The sequence below is a fragment of the Pimephales promelas genome, chromosome 4 (genome assembly GCF_988280905.1).
Source record: "Pimephales promelas chromosome 4, fPimPro1.hap1.1, whole genome shotgun sequence".
Classification (NCBI taxonomy): domain Eukaryota; kingdom Metazoa; phylum Chordata; class Actinopteri; order Cypriniformes; family Leuciscidae; genus Pimephales; species Pimephales promelas.
In genome coordinates this window covers 30,664,869-30,690,992 of record NC_142772.1, presented here as the reverse complement: position 1 = coordinate 30,690,992, position 26,124 = coordinate 30,664,869, and the positions used below count along the sequence as shown (strand labels likewise).

The 26,124-nt window shown below is 40.9% G+C and overlaps 1 protein-coding gene across 6 annotated transcripts in view; it reads right to left on the bottom strand.

Annotated features, from left to right (window-relative positions):
* arhgef28a (Rho guanine nucleotide exchange factor 28a) overlaps positions 1-26,124 on the bottom strand; it is an 87,219-nt gene that overhangs the window by 15,966 nt on the left and 45,129 nt on the right. For 2 of the 6 annotated variants that reach the window (XM_039649991.2, XM_039649992.2), the window contains exons 14-34: positions 24,628-24,714; positions 23,838-23,880; positions 23,254-23,355; positions 22,612-22,735; positions 21,544-21,679; positions 21,272-21,327; positions 20,987-21,047; positions 20,738-20,867; positions 20,290-20,408; positions 19,768-19,908; positions 19,428-19,678; positions 14,925-15,050; positions 14,697-14,814; positions 14,367-14,618; positions 14,162-14,238; positions 13,306-13,484; positions 13,036-13,127; positions 10,760-10,942; positions 10,273-10,508; positions 8,481-8,528; positions 5,651-6,166 (exon numbers count right to left, since the gene is read on the bottom strand). In XM_039649991.2, coding sequence (XP_039505925.2) covers positions 5,651-6,166; positions 8,481-8,528; positions 10,273-10,508; positions 10,760-10,942; positions 13,036-13,127; positions 13,306-13,484; positions 14,162-14,238; positions 14,367-14,618; positions 14,697-14,814; positions 14,925-15,050; positions 19,428-19,678; positions 19,768-19,908; positions 20,290-20,408; positions 20,738-20,867; positions 20,987-21,047; positions 21,272-21,327; positions 21,544-21,679; positions 22,612-22,735; positions 23,254-23,355; positions 23,838-23,880; positions 24,628-24,714 — 3,077 coding nt within the window. The remainder of the gene's footprint in view (positions 1-5,650; positions 6,167-8,480; positions 8,529-10,272; positions 10,509-10,759; positions 10,943-13,035; positions 13,128-13,305; positions 13,485-14,161; positions 14,239-14,366; positions 14,619-14,696; positions 14,815-14,924; positions 15,051-19,427; positions 19,679-19,767; positions 19,909-20,289; positions 20,409-20,737; positions 20,868-20,986; positions 21,048-21,271; positions 21,328-21,543; positions 21,680-22,611; positions 22,736-23,253; positions 23,356-23,837; positions 23,881-24,627; positions 24,715-26,124) is intronic. The other 4 variants (XM_039649993.2, XM_089130260.1, XM_039649994.2 and 1 more) reach the window with 3 other exon arrangements.

Below are 26,124 nucleotides of genomic sequence, written 5' to 3'. Positions count from 1 at the left end.
CAGTGTTAAAATCCACCAAAAAGAAGGAGGTGCCTGTCTTTCCTTGTACGGATGATGAGGTATGGAAAGCCCAACAAGAGGATGCAGAAGTGCAAGCATTGTATCAGTCTATTCTGGAAGATGGAAAGAAAAGAGTTAATTCCTCTATCACTCTGACCATCATTGAGGACAAAGTCTATCGTATAGTTCAGCTCCCACACCGTACCATCTACCAGGTGTGGATACCCAGTTCTTTACGTGCTAGACTTTTGAGTTTCTTTCATGACGATCCTCTTTCAGGTCATCTAGGCAGATACAAAACCTATAGGAGATTACAGTCTCTTGTTTACTGGCCAAATATGAGTTTGGATGTCAGGAACTATGTCCAGAATTGTTCAGTTTGTCAACGCTACAAACCAGAAGCTAAGAAACCAGCAGGCAAGTTACAGCAAACTCTAGTTTCAAAGTCTTGGGAAATGCTTGGTGTGGATCTAATGGGACCTTTTCCCGTAAGTTCCCAGCTAAATTCTTACCTACTGGTCTTTGTTGACTATTACTCCAGATGGGTGGAACTTTTTCCCTTGCGGAAAGCTACAGCTCTATCGGTATCACGAATACTGGTTAAAGAAATCATTACTCGTTGGGGAGTCCCTGAGTACATTCTGTCTGACCAAGGACCTCAATTTGTGTCAGAAATCTTTGCAGAGACTTGTAAGGCTTGGAACTTGACCCACAAGTTAACCACTGCCTACCACCCCCAAACAAATTTCACTGAAAGGATTAATCGGACACTGAAAACTATGATTGCTTCCTATGTAGGAAGCCAACACAGCCATTGGGACCAGCATCTTCATCAGTTCCGTTTTGCTCTTAATTCAGCAGTACAAGAGTCTACTGGTGTTACACCTGCTGAGCTTAATCTCAGTAGACCACTCAGAGGTCCCTTAGACCTTTTGTTACAACCACAAACCGTTCTTCCTGACTCACCAGCATATAGTACCCTTGCTCAGCTCAACGACTTGAAAGAACTTGTCTCGAAAAATTTGTCCAAAGCTCGTCTGAGACAACAAAGGAATTATGATAAGAAGAGACGCAACCTTGAATTCAAAAACAATGATAGGGTTTGGCTACGTTCTCATCCCCTTTCTAAAGCAGAGAAGAAGTTTTCAGCCAAGCTTGCACCAAGGTGGCAAGGTCCTTATAGGATCATACGTCGGATGGGTCCTTTAAATTACCAGGTTGTAATGGAAGAAACAGGAGAGGATTTACGTACCATACATGTATGTCAACTAAAACCATGTTATCCCACAGCAAAAGACCTAGAGGAAATGCAGCGCGTAAAATTAATGGATCTGTTCCAAGAGGATACCGATGAAGAGGAATTCCTTGGATTTTCAGACCTCAACAATAAGCCTGTCACCTAATTGTTTTGCTTTTTACAAGGGAAAGGGAGTGTGACGAACATGATTCTCTGAGTCACATGATGTTCTCAGTCACATGATGTTCTCAGTCACATGATGTTCTCAGTCACATGATTCACCGAGTCACATGATGTGTGGAGCACATGGCTTAAAAGAGTTGGAAGATGGCAGTTTGAGGAGACCTTGTGCAGTGGAAAGATGTGGGAAGTTAATCCCTACAAAAAACCCTGTGAGGTAAAAGGAACATTTTGTTGATTTGCCTTGGGATTTATGGTTCTTTTGGATGTTCCTGGATGTTCAAAGATACTACTAATGGTTCAAACAACAATGGAGGACTGATCATTTCGCTAACTGACTGACTGGACAAACCAACCAAGTATTGTTTTTTCTTTTCTCTTTTTTCATATTCTTATGTTGGATTTGCCAGTTGAGACTTTTTGGCATGAGACTTTGTGACTGTGGTTTAAAGTGCTGAGAACTCTTTTTCAACTGCACAGTGGACTGGTTGCTCAGTGCTGGCCTGAATGGACTCTGAAAGGTCTAAGTACATGTACAAAAACTATGCTGAATTGAGAACTTGGTCAAGAGCTGTTAATGTGAACTGTGAAACTGTTGGTGTTTACACCCTCAATGAGTTGAAAGGAAAATAATCTGACTTTGAATGAGCAGATCTGATTTTGTTTGAATACTTGTCATGGTAAATGAACTAAATGAACCCCAGACTTGGGAATTGAGTATTTGAGTTGTTGGAGAACTTTTGAAGAACTTGAAGAACTTTTGGTTTCTGATTTAGTTTTTGTTTGTTTGTTTTTTTGCCTTTAGTGAAACATTAATGTTTTTTTTTCTCACTGAATGTTATCTTGATCAACAAAAACTAATAACAGTTTATATGAATTGAGCCTATTACTGTTGTTGTTAATTCTTCATCCACATATTAAGGGTTCTACTTTATTTGTTTTTTTTTAATGTCTGAATCCTTTGTAAGGTTGACTGACTAAACAAAATATAGTAGGTTTAAAAACCTGCTTGGCACCCCAGTCAATTAGGTCAATCCGTTACAACTTCTCTGACCTGCAAAATGAAGTAGAAAGAGTTGTTTTTAATTATTTTGCCTTGGTACTGGCTTTTCAATTATAATTAATCATTAACTTGTTTAAGACCACCTCACACGGTCTAAGACTGATGAGCCATGAATTGCTCTCATTTTCGCAGGTAATGAATCAGAGGCTTAGCTGTGTGTGAGAAACGGGCGCTTGACCACAACTGAATCTTCCCTGTATAAAAGAGGTTGAGGAATGAAACGTTTTCCTCCTTAGTGGACTGCCACATCTGATTTGACTCTGCCTGAAAAGGCAACGTTGGCTTTAGACCTTATACAATTCGTAGTGTGTGGGTGTCTTATTTGTCAAGGCATGTTTGGGAGGTATGGTCAGTTGGTTTAATCCAATCATTCAAAAATACTGTTTATCTCAAAAACAGAAAGAGAAAGAGAGAGGAAAACCCCACACATAAGGGGCTTTTGCACCAGTTCTAGGAACTAGCCATCAGGGCGGTCCCCCTAGAACTAAATGTTCCCATTTGCACTGCCAGTGGGAACTCTGAAGTGGCAACAGTCATACGTCAGCGACGTCGTTTAAGCACAGCATTCAACAACATCAGTAACTCTGTAGCGTAAAGGTTAAGTGCCAGGATTTTGGCGTTGGTCCATCTATCACTGTTTTCCATGCTTGTGGAGTAAGTACATGTGTGTTTACATGGCTTGTTTCATATGGCATGCATTCGGCCAATCAACATACTCTTACCTCACTGGTAGTTCCTATTGTGATGAGTTAGACCCTCCTCTGAAGTAGGAGCTAATTTAGTCCTCACAAAAGGCATTCCTAAAACTTAAATTGTTCCCAGTTCCTGCGGTGCAAACATGCCAAACAGCAGGTACTTCCACCAATAGTTACACAAACTACAAAAATGCTCCTTCTGTGTGAAAGCCACATTTGGTGCGATTTTTGCTGTCGTACGAGCTTGCAGGTGATTTTTTTTCTCTCGGGAGAAATTGTGTGGAAATTGTTGATGCTCATAGTCGTGGCTCACATTTTGTGTGAGAGAAATTACGAGCCGAGCCAGGCAAACTATGAGCACCACAATGTGACCTACTGATAATTTTCAAACACGTTTTAAAAAGGTTCAGGGAGTCATATGAGACTTCTTTGAAAAACAGTACCTGACCCAAACTTTTTAAGAAAGAAAGAAAGAAAAAAAAGAAAGAAAGAAAGAAAGAGACAGAAGGGAATGACATGACCAAAAAGAAAGCAAGTGGGATCAAGAAAAACTGAAAATATTTTTTCTCTGCCTTGAATTCACAACTGACAGTTTTGTTCCATCTTCAAAGTCAGATGAGAGAGGATTTGGGAGTGCTATCCTCTGACATCACTACCTGGGTGTTTTGGCAACAGAGTAAAGGAGGAAAGAGCAGAGGAGCAATGAAATATGCCAGCGTTTAGAAGACAGCTGTGTCTCCAGACTCATGCTGTGCACGAAGGCTTTTATGACATTCCCACAGATCACAACTAGCTTTTAGGAATATTTCAAACACACAAACAGATACGAAGCACATGCAAAGTTATATAGGCGCATATGAACAAACAGACAGAAACTACAATGACCCTAAAGAGAAGCTGCCTTCGTGGCACTGGTGGCATTTCATCACAGGATGCAAGAGAGCTGCAGTCTTCTCACAAATTATTCTAAATTAAACTACTTTTAATTAATGTGCATAACACAAATGAATAAAGGTGTTTTTAAAGATTCTCCTATGTTATATTTAAGCAAATTCAAATCATTGTGCAAAAGCCAGAGAAATCTGACAAAGTGCCAAGTCTTCTCTGATGTGCAAATTGACCAACTAGGATATGAATGACAACAAATTTCTTTCAAAATCATGGCTCAAAGGCAAAAGAAGATTTTAAAAGTGCAATAATTAGAGGCAGTTTCTTAAACCTTAAACCTATAAAAGGATCACTGTTATCGGTACACTACAAATAAATTTTTTGTACTGGCAAAAAACTTTCAATTTAATGGGAAATCTCAAGTTTCTGTCATTCCACCTTGCATTTTTACAGGTAAACGGGTAAACGCAAATCATCAGATTCATTTTCTGATGTAAAAATGTTCATCAGCAACTAGCAGGTTTGAGCAATATTAAAATCAGTATGAAATGGAAATTGCAATCATCCTGTTTTCCCGACTGTGACTCAATTTTGTCACATGGGAATCGATTGGATCATTGTCATTTGAGCGGCCTCTAGAGGCGGAATAAAAACATCACTGACGCCTTGTGCTGTTTGTTTTGACACGCGAGACACGCTGCACATAGCGGTACACTTCAGAGGCGGATTTAAAACAGACAATGAAACGGTATGTATAGAGTACACTACTGTGCGTGTTTTCATGTCATTATAAAGTAATTCATTTGTTGACTAGATGCAGCATTAATGGAGAACAGCAGTATGTTTGCAGTCAAAGCTGAGAGGATGCTAACAAAACGGTTAAACAATGTGACAAAACCGCATGCAAGCCCAACCCAAATATTTAATGTTGCGATTGTTCCCATCTATTTGCATTATTTTATATCCAGCTGGTTGCTTTTTTTGCATTTGATATGCAGGGAAGTTGCTTATATAAATCTAAAGACACGAGAAAGCAAACTGCAGCTCATGTTCATGCAGCCATAAACGTATAAAAGTTATTTTTTTATCGCCACTGTAACACATATTTTGCTATTTTGATAAGTGTTCTAAAACAGAAGCAAATAAAGTGTGAGATTAAACATACAATTATACATATGTGTCTAGTTTCAATGCTCTGCCCTTGGTGTAGATATTTAAAGCTGGTCATCATTCAGCATGACTGGATTTATATGAATGCTAACACTACAACAAGATTCCACTTGTAAGTTAACATCATTAACTAAGGGTTAGTATTATTCATTGTAAATATCTATTAGTAAATGTTAAAATTAACATTTTAAAGCTGTATCTCTTCACATAATTTAATGCACAATGAACTAACAGGTTTAATTAATATAATTAAAAAGTACAGCACATTTTCGTGGTTCAGTACTGTTTTTCAATTTTTGTAATAAAGTTTAGCACTATTTTCTGTTTTGTTTTCAATCAGTATCCATTGTACAAACTATCGGTTGAATAATTGGTTATTGGCCAGGGTGTGTACGAATTTTCACTCACTGATCCTACCTGTGTCTGCTTTCCATCTAGTGGTATGACCATGGTGGGCAGGTTCTGCTGGCAGCCATGCTTCAAACTCTCCAGCAGTCTCCGCTGAGTGTCCAGCTTCTCTTTGTCCTTTTCTACACTCCTCTGACCTTCTCGCAGCCTCTCCAGGCTTTGCTGGTACTCCTGCAGCTGCTCATGGAGTTCCTGGCGTTCGCTCTGCAGCCTCTGCTCCTCTAGGTGGCACACCAGCTCCCTCTGCACCAATGACGTCTCCAGCTCTGACTGCTGAATCTGCCGCACCTGGCACTCTCGGTCCCACTGCTGCCGCTCTCGTACCAGGGTGCCCCGTAGACGGGCCACGTCCACCAGCTCCTCTCGACGCCGCTCCGCCTCCCGCTGGCGCTCTTGCTCCTGCAGGGCCTGGCTGCTGCGAGTGATGGGCAGTGGGCGGGAGTGTGGGTGAGAGGAGGTGTTTGATAACAGGAGAAGAAGGAGCCTCTGGACTTCATAGCAACTGTCTTGGATGGTGACTGCGGCCTATTCACAAAAAGCGAGAGTATTAATATAAAGGAGATCAACGGTGAGATGCCTTTTATCACTGCTAACAATGGCTCTTATTCTCTAGAATTAGCTACCACCAGTGTGTAGTGTCCAGGCTAAACCATCACTAAGTAGGTAACAACCCTCAATTCATACGACCTGTATCATCAAAAGGTAAAGTCAATCTTTTTGGCTCTTTAAGCTACAAGTGTACTACCATTCAGAAGTTTGGGTTCAGTGAGTTTTTTTTTAAAGATAAAAAAAAAAAATTATCAAATAGAATTATTAATGGAATAAAAATTAGCCCTGTTTCCCAAACATATTAAGCAGAACAACTATTTTCAACATTGGTAATTAATAAGAAAGGTTTCTTAAATCACCAAATTAGTATATTAGAATGATTTCTGAAGGATTGTGAGCCATTGAAGACTTTGCCACAAGAGGAGCTGTGAGTGGATAACAGTTTTACATATTATAATGAGTTTCACTCTCGATCCGGTTTGTCATCACGAGGTAGGTCTATGTTATTTAGCTATGCGTGTAATGCGCGAATCGGTGGGCGAGGCTAAAGCGGCCGTGTTGAAGTAGGTGTTGATCTTCTGCGGGGGTGGTGTTTTATCCTCTTTGACGTCATAGTTCCCCACTTTTAAAAACGAGTCGTTTGCTGAGCCTGGTGTCAATAACAGCTTTTTTTGGACTAACAAGGACGTTTTCGGTCCTGAAACTTACAGGATATTCTTATAATATGATGACCTCTTAGATGTCAAAAGTTACAAAAGTAAAATTGTAGTATTATGTCAATATTACAGTTTTTACTGTATTTTTGATCAAATAAGTTCAGCCTTGGTGAGCATTAGATACTTAAAAACATTAAAAAATGATGCATTGCCCAAACTTTTGAATGGTGGTGTCTATGAATCAACTTACACAAGCCCCATCCACAATTGCATCTGAGATGTGATTTTAAATTCTTCTCTCATGTTGTCTCTAATGACTTGTTAAATAGAGCCGTTTTAGTCTTTAACCTGAGGAAAATTGTCATTTTTAGACACTGGTTCCCTCTGGTATATCTAATGGGTTTTTAGCACAGCAGTTTTGGATTTATGAGAAAAATAAAGTTTGTGGTTTACAATACTTGAAGACATTGAAGAATTACTTCCACGTTTTGTTCTACAACACAAATTACTATCATAACTCAAATGCATGTTGCTAAAAATGTAAGTCTATACTCAGGTTCAGATTCATGATCAGAGAAAACTGACTTTGAAAACTGTTACATTTTCAATCAAGCTAAAAAAAAATGTTTCTCTCTCGTGGTTTTAAGTGTTGGCAGTTAACTGTTTGGCCTTTATAGAGAAGAACGGTTGGCCGATTTGTCAATCATGTAAATATATTGTAATATTTGGGTCAAAAGAATCTTATGCTCAGCAAGACTGCATTTATTTAATCAAAAAGACAGAAAAAGGCTGTAATATTGTGAAAGATTTTTAAAAGTTAACCGTTTCCAATTTTAAAATGTAATATATTCCTGTTATGGCAAAGCTGATTGCTGGTTAATATTTTTGTAGAATTATTAAAAAATAATAATAATTCAGGATTCTTTGATAAATCGAAAGCATTCACTGTATATATTTTTGTAATATTATAATGTCTTTACCGTCACATTTGCAGAATAAAAGTATTAATACAAAAAACACTGACCCCTAACATTTGAAAAGTAGTAGCTACAGTCCTTGTGTAGCAATTTGCCATCAACTGTTTTTAAAGCACACAAATTCACATTTGAGGTCTGACTGCGTGTGTACATTAAACTAAATGTCAAAGTTTTATTTCACTCATGAATCAAATACAGTTATTCTAAAAACTTATTCGGTATTCCAGAGGGAACCTATTGTGATTTAGCCTTCCAGGTTAACCTACAAATTGACATGACTGAGCAGCTCTATTAGGTCTTCCTACTCACAAACAATAAAAATGCATCCAAATCTATCCCTTTGACAATGATATCTAAAATAGCTAGAAAATCGCAATGTAAAAAGAAGGCCAATCTCTTTTCGCAGGTGGGCCACTAATGTCTATATCCAGCATCACCTGCATTACAACACATCCTATTATACATCCAAACCACAGCGAGTTATATAAGAGATAAAGCCACATAGTTGGTCAAACATGTTCGGGCGATGAAACTTAAGGCTTAGACAGAGCTATTACAACTCATGAGTCATGTCGCGTGTTTCTGTGTGTCTGACGTAAGGCCTGTCCACTATAATTACTCTTTCAGTTGGTATGTGGTTGTGTGACATGAGCTCACCTGTAGACTGTACAGCAGCTGAGTCAAGCTCTGCACACTCTGACTCACCTGCATTAAGACAACAAACAATGAGCAACCAAAAGTAAAGAACTCTAAACCAAAACTAAGACTTTTCTTTAATCGGACACATGGAGTCTAGTACTCCAACTAATGTTTTTCTACCTGGAAAGATAACAGCATAGATGTGTGCAGCAGTATAGCAATATGTTCTATTATTATCTATTGTATACAAAAGTGCAATACATTTCATTTATATTTTATTGGCAGACATCTGCTTCCTGTAGCAATTTTTTACAAAACTGCAAACATTGTGTTTACTTCAGCGGGTTTGTAAGGATGATTCAAAAACTTCAGCATCTGTTGGCTCAAACACCATTTGGTTCTTTATCTACAAAGTCAACAGACGGCACAGGAAACACACGGCAGTGACCTGAGTTAAAGAAAACAGCCTCCCAGCCAAGTAGGTTTATAAATGAGCAAAGGCAAAGAGTTCACTCAAAGATATATGAGTAATGTGGGGGGAAACATTATGGTATTCCCCCACAGATTACCACCCAAAAAGTGAGAGGATGATTCCTTAAGATTTAAAATGGTTCTTATGCCTAGATGTTAGATTCATTAAACATTAGGCTAAAGTGAGTGAGAATTAATATTATTTGTGCACTTTGCATAATCTGCACATCTGGATGTTAGTGGACTGTAATGTGAAAATATAAATGGGAAGAGAGATTTGCAATAAGCACACTCTTTTGTGTTGAAATCAACACAAACAAGTCTGCCCTATTAATGCAAGATGTATGCCCTGTCTTTGTCAATATCAAGTTTATAGCACCACCTGGTGGACACAAAACTATGTTTTTGTTTGCTGATTTTCTAGGAATTGCTTATGTGCAACAAGAAAGATTTGGCCAAAATCTATGATAACTGAACTGAATAAAATAGTAAAAGTAGAAATAAATATGAATGGCAATCTAAATCTTAAAACCCAAATCAACCCGGTTTCACAGACAAGGCTTAAACCTAGTCCCAGACTAAAATACATATAATTTAGTATAATGAAACGTAAAATGTCACTTCCATTGTTTTGTCTCAAGATGCATACCATTATTTTTATAAAGGCTCATTTATAAAAGCTACTTAATTGTCCTAATTGAACTAAGGCCTAATTCTGGCCTAAGCTAAGCCCTGTCTATAAAAACAAGGCCTGAATGTCCAAAATAAATGAAAAAAAAAAAAAAAAAAAAAAGATTTAAAATCTAGTAAAACAAGAATTCATTGCTTTTGTAACAATAAAAGTTAAATACCTTTTAAATATTTAAATATCTCCTTTCATGAGCTTGTGCCCATGTCAGCAGCACAAAAAAAACCTTATCAGCATGACATATACTGTGCAGCACACCGTAAGACAGCAACCACAGCAGAAAATATATCCAAGAAAATGAAAGCCTAATTCTTCGCTTTTATTTTTAATGAAACGAGACCCTGGAGGCAGTAAAATGGACTCCTCCTATTTCAAGCTCATTAATACTTAGTAACAAAGATTGAGATGTGATAGTGGAAGAAGAATGTGAATTATTTATGCAGGGTGACTGTACCTCTTATGCTGCACAATTTAAATCATGAATACTGGAAAATATTAAACATTTCTTAGCCATATTAGTACATTTCTATTAGTAATCAATCATGCTGTGACATAATACTACCACAGTTCATTTTCTAGTAGTAATACCTTGTGCAAATAAGGGCCATTTAAATGCGTTTAAGTGCTGTTAACGAGCAGGATCCCATTTACCTTTAGGTGCATGTTGTGATCAGCATCCGCGTTGTGATTAAAGGCCTGTGTTTTTAAGCCTTCCTCTCCTCTCCACTCCTCCTCTTCGCTGTGGTGGGTTTCCGTCAGTGGGCTCTGGTTCTCAGGAGGCAGAGGCGAGGAGGGAGCGCAGGTCTCAGATTGAGTCTGTTCTTCTGGACCAGACAGGACGGCAGCAGAAGCACAGTGAGAAGAGAGAGCTGCTCTCAGGTTCTCCGCTAATAAACAGAGAGTGTGACAGCACGATATTAATAACTGGCAAGATTACTATGCATGCAGTTGTGGTTCAATAACCTGAAAAAATAACATAGCATTGTTAAAAAGTATTGAAAAAGCAAAGCATATTGTGTCTATAAATCTATGGGTGTGAATGTGCATGTGCACAAACACTAAATTTCACTCTTTTGACTTCACAACTTTTGAATGGTAGTGGTAATGTATTGATGCGTCTCTCTCAGCAGACTCCCACCCTCTTTAAGCGCAGCACCGAGCAGTACTCCAGCCTGGGGGATGTCTTCAGTACTGGGCCGTACAAGCAGCCTTGGGTCTGGACCTGGCTCACGTTGTCCTGCCATGACTGACAGCTCGGCGTAGATGTGGAGCTTCTCCTCCAGATTGGCACAGATGAGATGATCGTGGCCGCACAGAGACTCTGTGAAAGAAAATGTTCGGTTGTCACGTCAAAAAAAAAGGTTCTTTAGCTGACGCAAAGTTGTCATTGACAACTATTTGATAGAAATTGTATTTTGGTGAAATTATTGTTTCTTTGCAAGCAGCAAGCAAAAATCAGATGTATTTCATTTTATTATTAGATGTTTTAACAGTAACAGATTATTTTTGGAGAGCTCTCAAAGCATGAAATGAACTTATCATAATGCATTTTATTTAATGGTGCCTTTCATAACACCCAAGACCACCTCACAAGCAAAATACAGATCACTACACAACACAAAACACACAAACGAACACTCCACATTTACAGATAAAGTGCAGTTAAGACTCAAAAGATATTACTAAAAAGTCTGTATAAAAAGATATGTCTTAAATGCATTTTAAATGTCAACAAGCAATCGCTATTGCAACTGCTTATCAATGCATGCACCGACAATATACAGTCAGTAAGGGGTTAGGATTATGTGCATTCTTAAGGTGCCATAAGCATTTGTCAGAACATAAGTTTCCAGCGATAATTTAAGTTAAATTAAGATGAATGGCAATGCTAATGGATAGATGTATCTAGTAAGGGTGGCACAGTACATGAAAAAACTTCTGAACCGTTCGGTTCGCTTGTCTCAATTCGGAGCGTGTGTGCGTCTCATAGCCTCGTGCCCATATGTGACCTCAGATGTGTGTTTCCTTTTTGGGCAAAATAAGACATGTGTGGACTACTTATGAGGCTTGTTCGACTTGAACCGACGCTGTCCAGATCGATCGGTGAATGACATCAAAGTACCGCGAGAGCGACAGCTCCGTATGCTTTTCAATGTCACGGGAGAGTGCATCCTCTCTCAGGGGATAGAAGCATTGATGATACTGTTTTTGTGTTTTGTGTTTCACTTTATGATTATGTCCTTTGCTATTGCTATAGCCTAATTATAGGCAATTATGTACGCAAGACCTTTGTTTATCTTCGGAACACAAATTAAGATATTTAAGATATTAAGATCGCTCCTGCATACTAGTCCACAGGCTTCTTGAGGGAATGGCACTTGATGGCATCTAAAAGTCATTAAAGACATCGTTAAAATAGTCCAAGTGACTACAGGGGCTCAATCTTAAGTTTATCAAACGACGAGAATACTTTTTGTGCGCCAAAACAAACAAAAATAACGACTTTATTTCAAATATTTACTTCCTTCTCTATGGGCCTGTAGTCAGTTAACGTAGTGTGATAGCGTAGAGCTACGTCACACGTAGGCTCACTATTGGCCGACGCTGGTCATATGTGAGATGCGTGTGACGTACAATAACAGAATCTTACGCTATTAAACTAGTAACCTGACTCGAGGCAGAGAGAGAAATAAACGAATAGTTGAAATAAAGTCGTTATTTTTGTTGTTTTTTTTGCGCACAAAAAGTGTTCTCGTCGTTTGATAAACTTAAGATTGAGCCACTGTAGTCACTTGGACTATTTTAACCATGTCTTTAATGACTTTTCGAGGCCATCAATTGTCATTCCCTCAAGAAGCCTATGGACTAGTATGCAGGAGTGATCTTAATATCTTAAATATCTTACTTTGTGTTCCGAAGATGAACGAAGGTCTTACGGGGTTGGAACAACATGAGGGTGAGTAAATACTGACAGAATTTTCATTTTTGGGTGAACGAACCCTTTAAGTTGGATTGATAAATGCAAGTTAATTTCAATCTTTGTGTGCTAAAAATGCACATAAGTTCCTGTAGAGAAAGTGATACACATTCTACTTTTTTTGCCATATAAATTAAAGTCAAGTTCAATTCAGGTTGTGCATGATTGCATGATAACATTTTTTGTAATACTTTATCCTAAATTAAGCTATATATCATATACTGAGGTACATTTCTGGAGTGTTAAAGATTAAAAGAAAAAATAACAACAAGAACCGTACAGAACCGAAAACCGTGACCCTAAAACCGTGATACAAACCGAACCGTGGGTTTTGTCAACCATGCCACCCCTAATATCTAGTCATTATAAATTAAACATTTCAGCTATTATAAATGCAGCTCTTTGGATTCATCAGCCTCGCTGGTTGCTTGTATCACCTTGAAGCCTGTGAATCTTCTGGACCTTTGCTTCGGTAACTCTCTTTTCCTCTTCTGATTCACTCGTAGTCTCATCCTCCTCTTCAGGACAACTTAGCAAAACAAATACAATTTAAAATGAGTAAAATCACACACTACAACAAAAGTTGAAGAGAGATTTTTTTTTTTTCCTCAGCTGTCCTTGTAGAGAAGAGTCAATATACAAAAGTATGACATGTTTCATCTTATGGTGCTGTGGTGATGGGAACAGCACTCTTCATCAGTACACACCTCTCCACAGCCTCTCTGATGAGTCGCATCCAGGCATTGCGTTCATCTTTAGAAGTAGCGTGCACTTCATACATCTCAGGGCCAGCTGAAGATGCGCTGATCAGAAACATGCCTCTCTCCTCATTGGCCACCTCCCGCACGATCAGCTTCTGCAGAGAGATCACTGGAGGCTTCTGGTCCTGAGAAACAGTGCAAAGAAAACATATCTAACTTTACACAGTTGCATCAAAGATTAAAGATACATCATCAGATTTACACAAAAACAAACTAGCAATCAATGCACACTTAATAAAAGTGTGATATAGAATATGATCTAATATATACCCTGAATACAAATAGAGTTACTCTACTGCTTAAAAGTTTGGGGTCATTAAGATTTGTTTTTTTTTTTTAAAGAAATTAATACTTTTATTCAACAAAATTAAATAGATCAAAATAACAGGAAAGAAAGACATGTACAATGTTACAAAATATTTCAATTTCAAATAAATGTTCTTTTGAACTTTCTATTTATCAAATAATACTAAAAAAAAAAAAAAATCATACCATGGTTTCCACAAAAAAATATTGAGCAGCACAACCGTTTGCAACAGTTTAGACACCAAATCAGCATATTAGAATATTAGATATATTATAGGATTGTGTGACATTAAAGACTGGAGTAAAGGGATCTGAAAATTCATAAATAACTATTTAAAATGAATTAAAATAGAAAACAGTTAAATTTAAAATTTTATTTTTAAATGTTATTCATATTTTGCAATACTACTTGCATTTTTTTTTTTACCAAACCCAAACTCCTGAACAGTAGTGTTTGCTATATGGAGATGAAAACACCGTAATCTCAGAAACCAACCACAGCAGCAAAGATGTATTTCTGATCTTTCTCTTGAAGGAACACCAACGAATCAGACAGCAAAAACGCCAGAACATCTGTTGATGATCAAATAACATAATCAGATATTTCACTTCTTAGCCAGAATTAAGTACAAATGGCTGTTCATATGTCTTTCATATCGACAACTGCGTGATGTGTTGTGACTGTTTCATTTGACAATCACCTTTCAGTCTTCCTGTGGCCGTCTTCCAGAGCAGTGGGCCCTGGTGCCGCAGAGCCCTGCCACTGGTGATGTCCTGCTTGCGGAAGGTGTAACCGCTCTTTAGTTTGGTAGTACACTTGTTCTCCATGCGGCCCAGGACCTCACTCAGCTTCTGGTTCTGCTCGAACTGACTCACATACTGGTCCACAGCAGAGATCAGCTCTCGGATCAGGACTAGCGCACGAGACAGGTCAGCATGCTCTTCTGTGTGCTCTGAAACAAAGAACAAAAGAAACTGAGTTTAAACAAATGTTTGGTTGTGATTTTGAGTGTGTATGTGTGGAATAATACCCTCTGTGTACTGCAGTATTCTCTCCAGGAGGACAGGGTATTTCGTTATTCGCTGCGTCACTAACAAAATGCATTCTGGGATTTCTCGCCTCTTTACCAATGAGTTGCTACTCTGTTGCTGTAGAACCAAAAAGATTAGAGTGATTAACTGAAATTCAGTGCTGCTGAAAGCATATCAGAATACATCAATATGTGACTGATGTAGTCATTGTGTGGTTTGAATCTCACTTTGACGAAGAGCTGAAATCTCTTGTTCTGCTGCTGAAGCTCTTTGAAGTAGCTGACCGCTTCTGTGTGATGACTGCAAAACTCACCATACACCTGCTTCATCTTCTCTGCATTCTCCATGGAGAACTATGATGAAAACAAACACACACCTATGATGTTTCCCATGATGTAGTACTTCTTATGAATTGAAATATATATATATATCAGTACCCCTCCTTGAACTGCCACCTTAACGTGGTGGAGGGGTTTGAGTACCCGAATGACCCTAGGAGCTATGTTGTCTGGGGCTATATGCCCCTGGTAGGGTCTCCCAAGGCAAACAGGTCCTAGGCGACGGGTCAGACTAAGAGCGGTTCAAAAACCCCCTTATGAAGGAAATACACCCAAGGACCGTGACGTCGCCCGGTATGGCGCAGCCGGGGCCCCACCCTGGAGCCAGGCCCGGGGTTGGGGCTCGTATGCGAGCGCCTGGTGGCCGGGCCTCTCCCCACGGGGTCCGGCCGGGCTCAGCCCGAAGAAGCGACGTGGGACCGTCTTCCCGTGGGCTCACCACCTGCAGGAGGAGCCGTAAGGGGCCGGTGCAGAGAGGATTGGGCGGCAGTCGAAGGCAGGGGCCTCGGCGACCCGATCCCTGGACACGGAATCTAGCCTTAGGGACGTGGAACGTCACCTCACTGGCGGGGAAGGAGCCCGAGATTGTGCGTGAGGTTGAGAGGTTCCGACTAGAGATAGTCGGAATCACCTCTACGCATGGCTTGGGTTCTGGAGCCACACTCCTTGAGAGAGGATGGACTCTTCACCACTCTGGAGTTGCCCATGGTGAGAGGCGGCGGGCTGGTGTGGGCTTGCTTATAGCCCCCCAGCTCAGCCGCCATGTGTTGGAGTTTACCCCGGTGAACGAGAGGGTCGTTTCTCTGCGCCTACGGGTCGGGGATAGGTCTCTCACTGTCGTTTGTGCCTACGGGCCAAACGGCAGTGTAGAGTACCCGGCCTTCTTGGAGTCTCTGGGAGGGGTGCTGGAAAGTGCCCCGACTGGGGACTCCGTTGTTCTACTGGGGGACTTCAACGCTCACGTGGGTAACGACAGTGACACCTGGAGGGGCGTGATTGGGAGGAACGGCCCCCCCGACCTGAACCCGAGTGGTGTTCAGTTATTGGACTTCTGTGCTAGTTACAGTTTGTCCATAACGAACACCATGTTCAAGCATAAGGGTGTCCACCAGTGCACGTGGCACCAGGACACCCTAGGCCGTAGGTCGATGATCGACTTTGTGGTCGTTTCATCTGACCTGCGGCCGTATGTCTTGGACACTCGGGTGAAGAGAGGGGCGGAGCTGTCAACTGATCACCACCTGGTGGTGAGTTGGATCCGATGGCGGGGGAGGAGGCTGGACGGACTCGGCAGACCCAAGCGTACTGTGAGGGTTTGCTGGGAACGTTTGGCCGAATCTCCTGTCAGAAAGATCTTCAACTCTCACCTCCGGCAGAGCTACGACCAGATCCCGAAGGAGGCTGGAGATATTGAGTCTGAGTGGACCATGTTCTCCACCTCCATTGTCGAAGCGGCTGCTCGGAGCTGTGGCCGTAAGGTCTCCGGTGCCTGTCGAGGCGGCAATCCTCGAACCCGGTGGTGGACACCGGAAGTAAAGGATGCCGTCAAGCTGAAGAAGGAGTCCTATCGGGCCTGGTTGGCTCGTGGGACTCCGGAGGCAGCTGACAGGTACCGGCAGGCCAAGCGGACTGCGGCCCGGGTGGTCGTGGAGGCAAAAACTCGGGCCTGGGAGGAGTTCGGTGAGGCCATGGAGAAGGACTATCGGCTGGCCTCGAAGAAATTCTGGCAAACTGTCCGGCGCCTCAGGAAGGGGAAACAGTCCCCTACCAATGCTGTTTACAGTAGGGGTGGGCGGCTGTTGACCTCGACTGGGGATGTCGTCGGATGGTGGAAGGAATACTTCGAGGACCTCCTCAATCCCGCCGTCACGTCTTCCATTGAGGAAGCAGAGGCTGAGGGTTCGGAGGTGGACTCGTCCATCACCCTAGCTGAGGTCACCGAGGTAGTCAAGAAACTCCTCGGTGGCAAGGCACCGGGGGTGGATGAGATCCGCCCCGAATACCTTAAGTCTCTGGATGCTGTGGGGCTGTCTTGGTTGACACGCCTCTGCAGCATCGCGTGGCGGTCGGGGACAGTGCCTCTGGGATGGCAGACCGGGGTGGTGGTTCCTCTTTTTAAGAAGGGGGACCGGAGGGTGTGTTCCAACTATAGGGGGATCACACTTCTCAGCCTCCCTGGGAAAGTCTATGCCAGGGTACTGGAGAGGAGAATACGGCCGATAGTGGAACCTCGGATTCAGGAGGAACAGTGCGGTTTTCGTCCTGGCCGTGGAACACTGGACCAGCTCTATACTCTCTACAGGGTGCTGGAGGGTTCATGGGAGTTTGCCCAACCAGTCCACATGTGTTTTGTGGATTTGGAGAAGGCATTCGACTGTGTCCCCCGAGGCGGCCTGTGGAGGGTGCTCCGGGAATATGGGGTCCGGGGTCCTTTGCTAAGGGCTGTCCGGTCCCTGTATGACCGAAGCAGGAGCTTGGTTCGCATTGCCGGTAGTAAGTCAGACTTCTTCCCAGTGCATGTTGGACTCCGGCAGGGCTGCCCTTTGTCGCCGGTTCTGTTCATAATTTTCATGGACAGAATTTCTAGGCGCAGCCAGGGGCCGGAGGGTGTCAGGTTTGGGGACCACACGATTTCGTCTCTGCTCTTCGCGGATGATGTTGTCGTGTTGGCCCCTTCATACCAGGACCTTCAACATGCACTGGGACGGTTTGCAGCCGAGTGTGAAGCGGCTGGGATGAAAATAAGCACCTCCAAATCCGAGGCCATGGTCCTCAGCCGGAAAAGGGTGGCTTGCCCACTTCAGGTTGGTGGAGAGATCCTTCCTCAAGTGGAGGAGTTTAAGTATCTTGGGGTTTTGTTCACGAGTGAGGGAAGGATGGAACGGGAGATTGACAGACGGATCGGTGCAGCTTCAGCAGTAATGCGGTCGATGTACCGATCTGTTGTGGTGAAGAAGGAGCTGAGCCGTAAGGCAAAGCTCTCGATTTACCAGTCAATCTACGTTCCTACTCTCACCTATGGTCATGAGCTTTGGGTCATGACCGAAAGGACAAGATCCCGGATACAGGCGGCTGAAATGAGCTTTCTCCGCAGGGTGGCTGGGCGATCCCTTAGAGATAGGGTGAGAAGCTCGGTCACTCGGGAGGAGCTCAGAGTAGAGCCGCTGCTCCTCCACATCGAGAGGGGTCAGCTGAGGTGGCTCGGGCATCTGTTCCGGATGCCTCCTGGACGCCTTCCTGGGGAGGTGTTCCGGGCACGTCCCACTGGGCGGAGGCCCCGGGGAAGACCTAGGACACGCTGGAGAGACTATGTCTCCCGGCTGGCCTGGGAACGCCTCGGTATCCCCCCAGAAGAGCTGGAGGAAGTGTCTAGGGAGAGGGAAGTCTGGGCATCTCTGCTTAGACTGCTGCCCCCGCGACCCGGCCCCGGATGAGCGGAAGAAGATGTATGTATGTATATATATCAGTATAATACCAAGTTTGGCATGAAACTCTAGATGGAGTAGGGTGATAGGGTCCTTAATTCATTTGGAAGCATCCGCATTGTCATCTACGTAGCGCAGCTGATTGGTTGCTGTTGGATCAGCAGCCAATGAGCTGCAGCTCAACAGTCAACATTCAAATACTGGTGGTTTGCTCTTAGCTGTCTGTAGCTTGCTTTCAGAAAGCATCTGAAATCAACATCTAAGATAACGGCACACTCTTTTACTCCATATAGACCATTTTACAAGATGTAAACAACACTGGTCCAGAAGCACTTCCTGTTTCAGTTTGTAACTGTTTTCTTTATTTCACATGTAAAGAAAACATCTTAAAGATGTTTGTTTAACTTTCTGATTCAGTTTTATATGTTCTGTATGTTGTATTTTATCCCAGCTTTTATGTAGTGTTAAAAACTGAAACAGGAAGTGCTTCTGGACCAGTGTTGTTTACATCTTGCAAAATGGTCTATATCTGAGCATATTGCATGGTTTGCTTATTAAATGAGCAATCATAACAGTTCAATCTAAGAGTTATGTTTAACAGTCTTGCAGCGCGTTTAAGCAATTGTGTTTATGCAGAAGCAAGCAGTCTATTGTGTGTAATTGCTGTGAGGATACGCAGTCTAAGCTACGGATATGAGAAAAGGTTAAAGTGAAATGAGCATTTGCACTTTTAAAGGGGTTACCATGTTTAGCTGCATAACTCTGAAGCGTTTATTTATTTGTCTTTATCATCTCTACAGCTTTTTCATGTATCAGTAGAGTATAAGGATTATGTCAATGATACATCAAATGATTAATTATGATACAGGTGGTTTCAGGAAACAGTCGTGAAAAATGTAAAACGTATTGGCTCATTGTTAGTCAATGTTATTTAATGGTTTAACAATACATTGAAGAATTTATATACCTGTTGCAGAAAAATGTCACCCACACGGTGGATGAGGTAGTTCTTGTTGCTGTTTGGCTGGACACAGCTTTGCCGTCGTTCCCTCATCGCTGACAGAAAGTCACGGTGGAGGAGGAGCAGTTCATCTAAGCAAGGGAAAATCCGACCAATGGTGTCCGCATCCAGCCCGACTTCCTCCCGCATTCCCCTCCTGAAGACCTCCGCCATTACCATGAGCGTCTGCACGTGATGGAGCTCGGTTTGCATGAACTCTGAGTAAGACCAAGAGCACAAAAACACTTTCAAATGATGAACAGCTACGAACAGAACACACCTGCACAAAATTACTGTTTCAGCTGACCGTAAATGACATCCTGTCTCTTGACGATGCGTTTTTCCTGCATCTTGCAGAAATGGGGTTCCACCGCTAGGCTCCATGACTCCGCCTCTAAATCCATAGCATTCATCACCAGCTCACTCTGTAGGGGGGCATCTACCGTGTCTGAGGAATTAATTATTGGATTTTTCAATAACAATATGGCTGCTGACAATTCAGCTTTGCCATTACAGTAATAAATTAACAATTATTAAAACCAGTTCTTTTAAATTGTAGTATTATTTCACAATATAACTGTTTTACTGTATTTTTTCCATCAAACAAATGCAGCCTTAGTGTCAAAAGATTCTACTTTCAAAAAAATAAAATAAAGAAATGAATTATTCCAAACTTCTGACTGGTAGAGTGAATCAAAAAAAAAAGAAAAAAAAAAGAAAAATGAAGGGGTTTATAGGAGGTTTCTGAGGGTCTCTTAACACCCTGTTGAGCTGAGTAGGAACATGACATATTTCACCAGTTATTTCATCAAATGTCCAGCTGTTTTACCTTCAATGAGAGATGAATCAGTGGATGTTGAGGACTCCATTGTTTGGAGGAGCTCCTCTGATTGGATGTAGTTCCGCCACGGGGTGGAGTCACTGTCTGCTTCTGGGCTCTCACTAAGCCTGATGGAACATTTCATAAATGACTACAAGGAGCCTTAAACACTCTCACTTATTTCAACAAATACACACTTTGGGCACTTGTGATGTCTTGGCTAATCCAGACATTTAATATTTAAGGAAATAGAATGATAAAAGTAAAATTAGTCAATTCACTTAAATATTATGTCTGAAATTAGAATGTGGCAGGTATATTTGGACAAAACTCACATTTTAACATGTTGATATTTTAATAATATTTTAAAATTGTAGTATTTAAGACATTAAACTTCATGATTCATTTATTAAGCTAGTTTTTGGTTGAATATTACTACACAGTAAGAGTGTGGGACCTTTCTGTGACTGCAGGCACGCTTCTGGACAGAGGGCAAGGAAGAGGAGTAGAGTCTCGTGATGTCATCACAGGAAGAGAGGCAGAGGTGGGTATCTGAGAGGACGAGGAACTTTCACGCACAATAAAATCTAAATGTGACAAAATCAAGACAGAAGTATAAATGCATGAAAAACAACTTTGGCGTTAAATAAGTTGATAGTGGGGGTGATATTATAAGCTTTCGCTTTATAAAGCTGGTAAAACTTACTTTGAGGGAGGGAGGCTGTCCTGCTTTTTACTGTCATCACAGAATATTTGTCTTGAGGCTTCTGTAAACGAAAGTTAATACACATTTATAAATTAATAATACACTTTTTTTTTTAAACTTCACATTATTTCTTCTTATGTTACACTGATAGCCAGTGTTCTGTATTGTAATAATGGGGTTCATTACAGATTCTGCACTTTGTGTTTGACCAAACAGGCAAATGTGTATCATGGTTTAAATATTAAACTTAGGCAATCTATTAGCACAAACACAAGCACAGTCCACCTTCAGGCATGGCGTCGATGAGTCCTTACAGCCCTTATGGACACTCACTGCACAGTCTAGGATGAAAGAGCAAATGAACAAACAATATTTAAACAAACAAACAAAAAACATCTACTGAATCAACTGGCAGATTTCCAAGATATTTTTCAAGATAGAATGATTCAATACAAACCTCCACGTTACCAGAAACCCAATATAAAATATTTCAAGATGAAATAAAAAAATGGCAGTTTGATTATTTAAAATATTAGTTTCTACTTAAATGAACTCACATGCGCAGTGGAAGACCTCTTTCCCAGAAGCTGGCTTGCTGCAGATCTCACAAAGTGTCGACCCCAGGACAGATCCTGCTGTGAACTGGTGTCCATTGACCTGTTTGTCTTTGGTTTCTCTCTCTTTTCCTTTCCCCTTAAAAAACCAATGGAAAGCCATCAGATCACTCACAGTCCTCATCACCATCTGCCATGATGACTGCACATTAAACTCATCTCTACACTATTTCTGCTTTCGAAGTTAGTTTAAGTGTGACTGACATGCTTGTGTGGCAAAAAAAGGCCATGGGAGAGTTTGCCGCTGGTAAAACAGTTACAGCCAAACGGAAGATTAATGATTAAAAGGGACTCCTATGGTTGTTTTTGGGCTTAACAATCAGTATTTGCCCCCTTCTCTTATCATCCTTCCTCAATGGCTAGTAAAGGACCATTGTGTGCAAAAACCAGGCTGAAATAGTTCAGTTTACAAACAAAAACTACATTGTATGAAGTAATATTGTTGAAAACAGTTCAAGATTTGAACAGATGGTAATGGTTTAAAAAAAGTACCATAATATTGATTGGTGATAAATATTTATATTTCTCTGTGACCTTTAAATATTGATTGATGATAAATATTTATATTTCTCTGTGACCTTTACCATTATAGGTCAAAATATGTTTTTAGATGACTAATGTTTATTCTAAATTATACATATTGTAATATGTAAATATATAGGATGGAAATATGCAAGATATAAAAAATGAACTGTCCTTGTTTTTGTTTTGTTTTTTAAATACAGTGAAACAGAGTAATATTGTGAAATATTATTACAATTTAAAATCACTGTTCTACTTGAATATTTTAAGAAATATTTCTTATCAATGTAGAAAACAGTTGTTTTGCTTAATCTTTTTGTGGAAACTATAATGCTTGTTTTTTAAAATACCATTTGATAAATCGAAAGTTCAAAATTGTATTTTTTATATCTTTCCAGTCACTGCTGATTAAACGTATTAATTTCTTATTCAAATCTTACTGACAACATGCTTTTGAATCGAAGGTACTGTACATGCATGTATGTTTACCTTGCTCTTGTTGCGGGTACTATACATTCGGCTCTTTATGAAGCTGAAAGTGCGGCTGACTTTGTATTTTTCTGACTCTGATTTGGAAGGGATGATATATTTGTCCCATTCCTCCTCCTCAATCCTGGAACACACATTATTCACATGGCGTGCATTAAAATCACAGACACATGCCTGTACAGTGGGCGTTTTAATGTCAACACAGATTTTACTTTTCAGACCATGATGTAGCTGCTAGGTAGTTTCATTAATGCATTTCTTTCAGTCATTCATTATTTTCCAGGCTACAGGAAAATTAATAATTAGTCATCACCCTCTGTGCCAAAAAAAAAGACATACCACCTGAGCAGTGCGGACATTCTATGCATTTCACACATTCCTGATTAGAAATCTTTTGCTCGGTGGGAGGTGAGTTGTGAGACGAGGACAACGGTTAGGTTCACAAACAAGGAGTGTTATTGCATATTATAGGGTCGACACAGTGAAGTGACAGCATCATTTAGAGTCATCTCACAAACGTTAATAAGCATTAGACGTGATTCCATGCCAGTAGGTGATTGTGCGTTCTAGTTAGGTTATTAAAAGGATCATGCCAAGAGTGCACTTGGTGTTTAGTAGCTAGGGGTCTCTGTATTGACATACTCTTTGAGGAATTCGGAGAGCGTGAGGTGTTGGAGGGAGTCGGGCAACTCTGCACTGGTGTCATCATCAGCTGACTGAGCGCGCCTACGAAACATTAACTCCCTATAGAGGTACAGTACAGCACTTTGAGTCTTTATACACAGCATATACATGCATTTCCATTTTAATGTATGCACAGACACATACTGCCCCTGGAGGGCACTATTGTGCTTTTCTGTAAAAAAGAATAGTGAGAAAGACATAGGGAATTTACAATACCACATGGAAATAAGCTAACAGATATGGATGATCATTCTATATAAGATCCAACACCACAGACAAGGGGCTCTTAATCCAGAAAGTGTACCTCACTCACCAACTACATGCATCTTTTTGTACTCATTTAAATAAAAACAACTCTAAAAGGTTTACACCTGAAACAGGCGCAACAACCTTCAAATCAACAGGAAACACTCTGTCTCCTGGCAACCTTGTAGTCAGGGACACTGGAGAGCTCTGCTCAACCCTGTTTTATTCTCTGATTAGTGATTAATACCTAATAGAGGAATCAGGGCAGATGACAGATGGTTAGAGGTCTGCGTTACCTTTTCTCTTGAGGCTGCTCTGATGTGCTGCAGGCTCGATGTTCTGTGGAAAAGAAAATATGGATGTAAATATACTGGTTCTATCATTTACATTCCATCTTTAAGAACTTTCCTCCTCTCCTCTGATTCTATAAACACATTCATCTGAACTGAAGATTGATGACATCATCCTTCCCTTCCAGCAACATCTTATTAAATAATGATGAAACCCCTTGAGGGTGAAGGCAGACGGACGCACTGCCATTAGGCTCCCACCACCAGTGAACAAAGCCAATAAAGCTGTGGAAAGCTCACGAACACACACACACACACACACACACACACACACACACACACACACACACACACAGAACTGTAATTATTGATAACTAAAAACTATTAAGTATAATTTTCTGAAATAAAGCAAAAAAAAAAAAAGTAAATCTTGTAAAGTAAATGAACTAAAATAAGTTTTTGTTTGAGTATAAGATGAGGCACTAAATTTACTTCAACAAAAAATGAAAGTTAAATAGAAATATATATTTTTAAACTAATACAAAAAACAAATAAAATTACTACAACTAAAATGAAAAAAAAAAAAATCTAAGCAAATTAAAATATGAATAAATACTATCATACTTAATATAAATAAACACTGACCCAGACACATTACACACTTTTTTTTCAGTTGTTCACTTTCTCCCACACAAAGACACAGAGCGCTTTCAGCAGCAGAAGTGTTGTGCTATGTTAGTAGTGGCGTGTGGCGAGCAGGCGTAACTGGAAGACGAGCAGGCGAGGCTGTACTTACTAACAGGGTTGAGCAGAGACAGAGATTTAGACAGAGACAGGGCGTGTAGGAGAGACCTGCTGCCACTGCTACTGGGGAGGGCACCATCTAGAGGACACAGCGGACATGACACTCACTACAGCCCGCCACTAATCTACACATAAAGAGTGTGCTGGTTTTGAATGGAAGGGTTATGAAATGTTATGGCTGAAACGGCCAAAAACTGTTGATTTCATCCTCAGTTCATGGTAATATCAAATAGCAGCACATTTTTGCTGTGTCTCAAAAACCAAACGTTCAAACATGCCCATCCCTACTTGAAAATCCAACTTAAAGCGATAGCCCACCCCAAAATGAAAATTTGCTGTTAATTGACTTACCCTCAGGCCATCCAAGATGTAAATTATTTTTTTTCTTTAGTAGAACAGTAAAGAAGATTTTTAGCTAAAACCGTGGTCCTTTGTGATTCATAATGGAAGTCGATGGGTGCAGTCACTTTGAGATTAAAAAAATATGCAGACAAAGCTAAATACAGATATGAGCATCTTCAAGGAGGCCACAGACAATATTCATGATAACACAGAAACTGTGAGTGACTATATCAGCTGGTGCACCTCCTTATGTGTTACAGTACGTACTGTCCATGTTTTTCCAAACCAAAAGCGTTAAAAGTTTAATGCTAACGTACGGAAAAAGATCAAGGAAAGACGTGAGGCTTATGAGTTTGGAAACAAAGAGGATCACTCATAGTCCTGAAGGCTTGTGCTAAGCAATTAGCAGGAGTGTACACAGACATTTTTAACCAGTCCCTGTCATAGGCGGTAGTTCCACTTCTGTTGAAGTCCTGCACTGTGATACCTAAGAAACCTGACACTTCAACCCTGAATGAACACCAGTTGCTATACGAAGTGCCTTGAAAAGCTGGTCCTAACTCACATTAATTCTTTCATCCAAGACACTGTAGATCCAGTACAGTTTGCCTAGCGCCCGAACAGATCAGTGGACGATGCAGTAGCCTTTGTTTTACACCACAAACTTCAACATCTGGACTATGACAAAACATGTCAGGATCCTATTTCTAGACTATAGCTCCGACTTTAATACCACCCGCCCTGCTGAAGTCATTGCAAAGTTAACAGACCTCGGACTGCCAGCCTTACCTGTTATTGGATTTTGAACTTTCTTCTGAACAGACCGCAGGTAGTGGTAAAGATGGGAGGAATTACATCAGAAAATCTTACAGTTAGCACAGGCACCCCACAAGGCTGTTGCCTCAGCCCAAAGCTCTATACACTGTACACACATGACTGCGTCTCCACTCAGGACAGCTCACTCGTCATCAAATATGCACATGACAAGACTATCTTGGGCCTCATTGGAGATGAGACAGGGTAGAGGGAGCTGATCAATGACATCATTGTCTATGGAGAGGAAAATGACCTGATCCTCAATGTAGACGAGACCAGAGAGCTCGTCATAGACTTCAGGAAGAAAACCCCTCCTCTGCAGCCTCTTACC